The sequence below is a fragment of the Diachasma alloeum genome, unplaced genomic scaffold (genome assembly GCF_001412515.2).
Source record: "Diachasma alloeum isolate Michigan unplaced genomic scaffold, Dall2.0 Dall_scaffold_00534, whole genome shotgun sequence".
Classification (NCBI taxonomy): Eukaryota; Metazoa; Arthropoda; class Insecta; order Hymenoptera; family Braconidae; genus Diachasma; species Diachasma alloeum.
The window spans coordinates 119672-128903 of NW_021680666.1; the positions used below are offsets into that span (position 1 = coordinate 119672).

Sequence of the window (9232 nt, forward strand, 5' to 3'; positions counted from 1 at the left end):
GCCCCCGCCCCTATCCTTCAACTTCAATGTACATATCTATATACTCCGCACGTTTTCACGACCTTTTGAGGGGGCGAATGGCGAGGGGAATTGGGAGGGGTGAGTAGGGGGTGGGGGGGAATGTAGAAGTGAGCTCGAGTCTTCCGCCAAATCAACCCGGCAAATTGGAGCTTGCAAATGATCTGTCTTAAAGATTTCGCTAATTGCGTGCTGAGAGCGGAATAAAAGGGGAGGGATAGGGGAGGGGAAAATGAAAACTGATGCCTATTTTTTTGTGAGACTCTTTTTTTTTTTTCATTCTTTTGGGATGCTGGGAATTTTTCGAGCTTTGATTTTGCGATTGAGCGATCGTCTAGAGAATTAGGAGTTCTAGGGGAAAATTTTATGTACGAAAATATCTTCTGATATCTTCATTTATTAAAAGATATTTTTGTACATAAAATTTTCCCTTCTAATCGGCATAAAGGGACTTCATTAGCACCTCCCATTGATTATATTTCGGTTCATCCCGAAAAATAACCTCAGCTTTATTTCGTCCGAATTTTCCGTGCCAAATTCCGGAAATTTTTATCGTGTTCAAATTCCCCTGAAATTTCAGGGAATCTTGTCATTGGAAAATCAAATATTCCATTGATTTTCTGTTCAAATAGTAATAGGAGGTTCTTATTAAAAACCTCCCATTTCTTATATTCAAATCTCATAGTGAGGTGATTTCGATAGAAATATAATAAATGAGAAATTCACCTTTAAAACCTCTCATTTCTCGTATAATTTACAACTCAACAAAACCTGAAAAATTCATCCTCATAATTTCTCGCCCAATTCAATATCAATAACCCAATAAAAATAACGAATAAATAAATCTCTCGATGAAGCGAATGAAAAATAAAAACCGTTAATCATCCAAATATCCAATAAACCCATTACTCCGTACTAAATCCTCTATTTTTTGTTTCAGTCATTTCAATTTCAATGAATTCCAAGGTACTCGCTAAATAATAATGGGATATTAATGGGAAATTGGTAGAGGACGGGTAGACCAGTGCGATAAGGCACTTATCGGATAATTCAATTACCGGATCTTCAAACCGTTATCTATACCGAAGTACCATTGTCTGTAAACCCGTGCCCACTGTCCCCCTGATATATATTATCCTCCCCCTCTCTAGGGAGACTATAACCGATGTATTATCCTCTCTCTTTTTCGTCCCGTCGCGTCCCCAGCCAAGTGAAAGTGACGGAAAAAGATTAAAAAATTCCGGGTGGGAGAGGGGGGGGGGAGAGGAAAATGCGGTGGAGTAAAGCTGAGGGTGACCCGATGCTCGTCGACTGGAATGCAGATACGGGACGTGTTTGGATGCAGCACTGGAGATTTTCCAGGGGTCCAAGGGGTTACGGTTTATGTGTGGGAATTTCCTATCCTCGGGAAAGCGTTAGAACCAAAACTACTATCGCTCACAGATAACGCCTCGTCCTAATCCCGATGCATAAATTTTGCAGAGGTGAGGGAAAACCTATGGCAAAATACCGGAAACTTACCTTCAAGGACATGGGGCTGAATTTATTGGAATGGAGAACATGTTTATCTTGAGAATGAAGAAAAAATATTGAAAGGTGTCGTGAATGGGGAATTTATGCGTTGGGGATAATTAGAAGAGGGTTGAGAAAAATAATATATTTTTTATAGGAGTGCGTAAAATTGGTATTTTTTACCCGCCCAAGCGTCAAAGAGCAGTTTTCCCACGAGTGTTAAATATTATTTTTCATCACAATGTGCAGAAAAGTTCATTTAATGCACCAGTGATGAAATAGTAAATTTCGATACGGGTGCGTAATAGTATATTGTGTTACTAGTGCGTAAAGTTCTACTTTTTCACACGTGTAGCACATCCCATTTTTTTGGGGATAAAGTGGTTGTGTTTGTGCAGGCTCGTGAACTTGGCGCACGCCGCGCGGAAAACAATCGTTTGACGCACCCTAAACTGATTCGAAAAGTGTACTTTTTAGGCAGGTATTACAAAAAAGCGTTTTTTGACCCATGAGAGGTGTGTAGCGCTCGCTGAAGGGTCACAGAACACTTTTCCCAAGAATGTCAAATCCTATTTTTCATCATAATGTGTGGAAAGTGGGATTTTGCACACGGGGAACGTGCATAAAATTTTACTTTACGCATAAGTGATGAAAAAATGATTTTTAGCGGTATCTCGCGATCGGTAGAGTGAAATTTCATGACTGACCCGTCATTTAAAAGATATTTTCTTAAGCTTTACAATAAAAAAAATACTCCATATGAAACATGAGGATTATGCTGAATTTAATACGAGAGAAGAAAAAACAGATAATTTCTGAGGGTCAATATCTCGGAATTCGCAGAGTGAATTTGAATGATCCAGACGCCATTTTGAAGATATTTTCTCAAGCTTGAAAATGAAAAAAAATTCTAAATTGCGTAAATAATTCATGGAAAGACGTTAATATCTAAATGTGATCAATTCTGAAAATCTATCGAATGAGGTAATACAATTTTCTCCTTAATGAAGGAAAATATTGAACAATTAGCTTGTATACTCCCTTTTCCGCGAAAGAATCGATCGAAGGAAAGGAAAATTCTCGAATGTAACAGGCTCTCCAAGTTCCTCTGGCAATTCTATCCGTTGAAAATATTCCACAAATTATAGAGATACGAAAAACGGCAAGATACCTCGATTCAAGCATGAAAATTCGCGTAAATTAGCTGAATTCATGTAGAAAAAAATCAAAATGCAAGTTGCAATGAAAAAAAATCCAATTAATGATGAAAAAAATTTCGAAGTAGCAGAAATATCTACTCACTCTTTAAAATCGCCAAAATTATTATTTCTATCGAACCCTCCGAAGGTCTGATCATCGAACAAATGCATTCCGGACTCGTACGGTGAGCAATTCATGAGAAGACTCTGCAGCCTCATTTTTTCCAGAAAATAAAACTCCACACACTCTAAAACTCCCCAAACAGTTCTGCAGAAGCCCAGAGGATCGTCTAAATATTTTCCGCGAAATAAAATCGACGACTATTTGATCAATAGTTTAAAAAAAAACGAGATTTGGAATGAACCACGAAATAGACCCGCGTGACGCTCCGGTTGAGCAGGAACTGGCGAAAAATCGCTCGACAGTCGCCGCGACGCAGTAATATTCGTCGGTTTTCAAATAAAAGGAAAGACGAGTCAGAGAGAGAAATATTTGTCCTCGGTATATTGTTCCCCCCCTGAAAAATTTGTTGATGCCGTCAGGTATCACACACAGGAATTATCCAAACACTGACACAGGCACGAAAAACGGGAGCGAAACTGAAAAAGTCAGAAAGCCAAACACTTGATGCTTCCAATGGGGAATTATTATTATTCGGTGGCTCCCCTGGGGTCTCGAATGACACTGGTATTATGATTTTTTTTTTCACCCACTCGAATCTGTCAATAATAAAAGACCCTTTATTTTCGACGATTACGTCATGCCGCAAATGGGAACATTTGAATAATCCCTCGGAAATACAAGAGAAAATTAATTGGGCTAACCCGTATTTTCAGAATTTTATTCAGTCTGTGATTTCTATCTGATATTTTTGCGGAATGGGAAATGCGAGTATTCATCAAATAGTGGAGATTACCATTTTCAGGGGGTATTTAATTGCGGGGTAGAACGGAATGATTTTAATCCGCAATATCTCGTGAATAAATGATGGGCATTGAATATTTTTTTCATTTCATAGTAAGAAAAAAAATACTTTTGCGAAAGAATGATTTTCTTGCGAGAATTTATTTTTCTAAATTAAAAATTTTTGTCTGAATTTTCCGGTACACTTTTTGGAAATTTTTATTGAATTTGATTGCCACTGAAATTTCAAGGAATTTCGTCATTGAAAATTCAGGATTTCGTGGAAAAATCAAATGAACTGTAAATTTCAGTTCCATTTCTCCCTGAAAATGAATAGAAAACCACACGGAGAGAAATACTCAATAAAAATTACGTATCTTTTCCGTAATTCCGGAGCGAAATGTAGTTGTAGGAAATTTTACGGAACTGTCGCGGAATTTTTCCAGAGCGTTCCGTAATTTTTACCTAAATCTCCTGTGAAAAATTACGATACCGTCACTTGAATTTTCTGAGTCGATTCCGTAATCGGTGAGCGAACTATGAGTTCCGTAATTTTTACTGAACATTTCTCTCCGTGCAGAAAATTCCGGTAAATATATTCTTAAATTTTGGGGATAGTGACAATGAATGCGGAAAAAATCATGAAATTTCAGATTTCACAGAAAATTTAATGTAATTTGGCATAGAATTTTTATATTAGCTTGGAAATTTAAATAAATTGAGGAATTCTCGTCTTTATGCTGTATAAAATTCTGGAATTTGACTGAATTTTCAGTGAAACCTGAAATTTCAAACTTTTTTCCCCTAATTCGCATTTAGGTTCAGTGTCCTGAAAATTAGTAGTCAACTGTCCATGAAATTTCATTTTTTTCCAACAGTGCACCTGGGAATGTCTCACCTCGAGAAATACGCTCCTAAAAAAATAAATTCTTCTCCCAAGAAAATCATTCCTTAGCAAAAGTAGCCGGAGAAAAATGTGCAGTAAAAATTACGGAACTTACAGTTCGCTCACCGATTATGGAATCGACTCAGAAAATTTAAGTGACGCTATCGTAATTTTTCACAGGAGATCCAGGTAAAAATTACAGAATGTTCTGTAAAAATTCCGTGATTTGCGATAAAAATAACGTGACCGTTCCGTAAAATTTCCTACAACCACATTGCGCTTCGGAATTACGGAAAAGATACGTAATTTTTATTGAATATTTCTCTCCGTGTATTTTTTTCTCACGGCAAAAGTTGAAGAAATGTCGTTGAAATGACACTAGAATCATTAAATTTCACTCAGCGGATCTTGAGTTATCGAGGATTAAAGACGAATTGATCGCCTGAATACAATTTATCCATGAATTTCTTCATCAAATGTGCAGTTTATAGTATCGAATTTACGATAATGTATATCCCGTAAATTTCCGTCACTCACCCCGCAGACATGTAATATCGCTGTAACGACATCCATTAAACATTTGATTATCTATCGATTGTTCAATACTACCCAATAGACTCGTTATGAAATAGTGTATTGTCAGTTTGATGCGTCTAGGCTGTTTCGTCTTTCACGCCATCTCATATGAGCCGAATAACGCGGATACAGCTGGACACGGTGGCTCGATCATGCGCTTGGACAGTTCAGGCGTATACACCCCTCTAACGCACCGGTAAATCATATAACATCGAGGCCCATTAAACATATCCAACGGCGCTTAACGGAGTTACGTATATGTATTTCGTGTAGATCTCTATTATTGTGGTTTTTATTCACTTGGATTTTATATTTCTGGCGAAATATATTCTCATTTTTCGTCTGGGGGTGAGGAAGAGAGGAGTGGGAAGAGAAGGATGAGAGCATGCAAGTTCTATTGGAGAATCTCCCACTCCTTATATTTTGATTTCGTTCGGAAAATCATTTGTGGTTGCGCATATTCAGGAGAAGTGCACTGTTAAACATTTTTGTCTGAAATGTCGGTAAACTTTCTGGAAATTTTTATCGAATTTAATCAGCACTGAACTTTCAAGGAATTTCGTTATTAAAAATTCTGAATTTCGTGGAAAAATCAAAAAGAACTGTGAATTGCATTTCCATTTTTTTCTGAAAATGAATCGAAAACCAGAAAATTTCGGTAAATATATTCTTGAATTTTTAGGGCAGAGACACTGAATGCGATTTAAGGGGAAAAAAATCATGAAATTTAAAATTTCATAGGAAAATTTAATGCAATTTGGCACTGAATATTCATATTAGATTGGAAATTCAAATAAATTAAGAAATTCTCGTCTTTAGGCTGTGAAAAATTCTGTATTTTTGCTGAATTTCAGTAAAACCTAAAACTTTATGATTTTTTTTCTCCTAAATCGCATTCAGTGTCACTGTCTTGGTTTTTTTCTAACAGTCTGCGAATTACACAACTCATTTCTTATATTTTTACTTCTCTCAAAAAAAAAAGAAATTACTTTTGATTTTTTTTATTCAATTCGACTGTAGTGAAAATATAAGAAATGAGAAGTTCCAAAACCGAACTTCTCATTTCTTATATTTCCATTCCCCAGTGTTACGCAGATGTAAGAAACCATATGACGACTAAAGATACAAAATGACCGTCATTTGTGAGATCGCGTCGTCCAAAAAATTGGGGTTTTGTGATGGTCAGGTGACGCACAAATTTGCAAATTAAAAATGATGGTCACAAATAATTTGTAAGCAAATTTATGTCAAACAATCTACATAAATCCATAATGACGGTTATAATTAATTTAATTTAATTTATAAAAAAGTCCGATCTATATAGATGAAAACTACAGGTAATTTTCATATTATTCAAATAAAAATTGATAAAGAAAAAATTAAGTTGCATCTACATAGATGAAAAATGATCATTTTGCATTTGCGTCTCTAATGATGACCAATGAAAATAATATAAGAAACGAGAAATTGTGCCGTAATTTACCGGAAATGAGAAAACATTAACATCTACTCATCGCAATTCTCATAGCGAAAATTCCACTCTATTCCTCTCGCTTCAACTTTTATATCAAATTTGAGTAACAAAGAGAACGAGATTTACTCATATTCCCTCCAGTAACATTAGTTTATCCGAGTAAACTTCATTGGAATCTCGTCTTTCATAGCATCCCAAAAGTTTATGTCACAGTGCACGTTTGCCAAGAGAGATCCTGGGTACATCATAAGAACCCAGCGATCCTGCACGGAAACTCCCTGACTAACAAGAAAGTAGAGGAGAAAAAAAAATCCCTCACGTATACATAAATACACCCTTATGTACTATACATGATACAAGAGGAGAGGTTTAGAAACAATGTACATGGCACTTTGCCAGGCCAACACGCCGACGAGGATTTCCAACTCCCCTCTTCAACAAACCCCTGGGCCCATTGTCCAAACCCACCAAGCACCGGGGTTTCTATATCAGATTCCATGCGAATGTACAAGCCAACCGGAAGAGTCGGATGTCCGAAATTTCGAGGGGTTTCGATGCTCGATCCTACTTCGAAAACGGCTACGTATCATATTTCGATGCTTCTTGACATTTCAATAACAACGGAAATTCAATTGGAAGAAATTGTAAAAATTAGCGTCTGATTATGGAAACTCTACCAAAAATCTACCAGATGTCGATTCTAGCACAAATCGTTTTTATCAAATTAAAATTAAAATAAGAAGTCTATCGGCGATTATCTCTAGCAGGATCTACCGAACTCTACCAAATGTGACGGATTGTTGATAAAACAGTCGGTCAAAATCGTAACATATCTATAACAATGTCTTTAATCATCAATTACTCGCGACGGCAGTGTAAAATTCGACAATTTTTTTTATTAATAAAATGAAAATACCAAGTCTACCCAATGACAAGTCTACCATCAGAGCCTACACGTTATCTCTGCTCACCGCAATTTCCTGAGAATACAGATTGTACGATCTGTAAACAGTCCGTTCTGTAGAATCCAGTGTAGAACTTACTAGATTTGTTATTTTTATTAATCGCCATTCGGTAGAGTTATCTCCGGTAGACCTATTCTACCTTCTACCAAAAATAAACTGAACCGGTTTCAATCGTCAATAACTCGCGATCGGCAGAGTGGAATCCGGCAATTTTTTTTTCCATCTTAAAAATATTTTCCTATGCTTCAAAATAATTTTTGATTTATGCAAATCGCATCATCCGATCAGAAAGTATTAATGACTTCATAACTTGCGTTCTTCATCCTTCCATCAGAGTCATTACCCAAAATACCAAGTATTAAGCAATCGATACAACTTAAATCCCCGCCAACCACTGGAAATAATGTTACACACGCGGGATGGCACGTGACGCATGATACGTTATATACACAGTGCAAGCTAGTTTACTTGACTAATCCCGCAACAACAATAATACGAGGATGCTCGTTAGCCGGTGTACCACCGACGGGGTAATGGTGGTAAGGGGCCTTCGAGTTTGGTATCACCAACTAAACGGATATATATACCATTATACAATGTACATATTCGTACACATGTGTACAGTGGCAGGGAGAGGGAGGGGGGCGGATTGTTATATGTACAGTAGGAAGAAGTGAGTGAGATGGTGTAAAATGAAAGGAGAAATATAGGACCTTAGTTTGAAGACAAAGAGGTATTATATGCGCACGAAGATGGCTTAGACTGGAGGAGACAGAATTTATCAGATAAATGCGTGCAGAATTAATTAGTTAATTAATTAAGATTTTCCGGGGACTTGAGGGAATTGTGAAGTTTTAGCGTCAATGTTGCACGGGTGGAAGTTATTTATGGGGAGATAACTCTACATATTCACCTGTACCACAACAAATACACCAAATGTCTACTAAAAACGCGAAATCTTTGATTTTTAAGCCCCGCCTTCCTCTGCAACGAAAACTGACGCATTCATTATGCAATAAATTTGGATTGGCAGAGTGGAATTCAAGAAGTCACCTGTCATTTTAAAGGTCCTTAAATATCCTTTAAAATGAAAAAAAAATCGTCAAATTTGCACCACTCGTTCCTCGGATTATTCAACGTTTAAGAGAGTACATTTTATCGACTCACTCGGTTTTTGAAATCCATACGTCATGGTAACTGTAATGGACTAATAAAAATAGATTGCAAGTGAATATTTCAGTATTTCACGATGCCACGTTGACGATTATATAATTGAAGCAGATAGAAACAGGTTGAATGACGCGTGTTATTTGATTTTATTTAAAAAATATTGAGAAAAAGTGCATTTCACTCGATTCACGTTTTAATCCTATCAAATAGTTGATGTCATTACGCTCGTGTTTGAAAGTGCGGATGAAATTTTATTTTATGGATCCTTCTATCCGCTTACCCCTCAATTCAAATCCTTGTTAATTTGGTATTCCCGTTGTTGTAAATCGATCGGCCTCTTTATTCCAATTTGAGATACATGTTTCCATCGTAAATATTAAAATTTATGGACAATCATTCGTCATTTTGAAGTTAATTTAACCGGAATGGAAAATTATTTTCTGGATATTTCTCCAAGGCCGTGACTATTCGCACCATTGCGTGAATCACTCCCGTACACTCCATACACTCCACGCATGCGTGAAGTTT

General features: G+C 36.7%; 1 protein-coding gene across 6 annotated transcripts in view; it reads right to left on the reverse strand.

Annotated features, from left to right (window-relative positions):
- Positions 1–9232, reverse strand: part of LOC107042893 (CUGBP Elav-like family member 2) — a 147614-nt gene that overhangs the window by 101812 nt on the left and 36570 nt on the right. The window contains exon 1 of one of the 6 annotated variants that reach the window (XM_015264138.2): positions 2833–3171. The exons of the other annotated variants lie outside the window; for them this stretch is intronic. Within the exon in view, the coding sequence (XP_015119624.1) occupies positions 2833–2948 (116 nt within the window). The 5' untranslated portion in view covers positions 2949–3171. Of the gene's footprint in view, positions 1–2832; positions 3172–9232 lie in introns of those variants that run through there. 6 annotated transcript variants of the gene reach the window in all.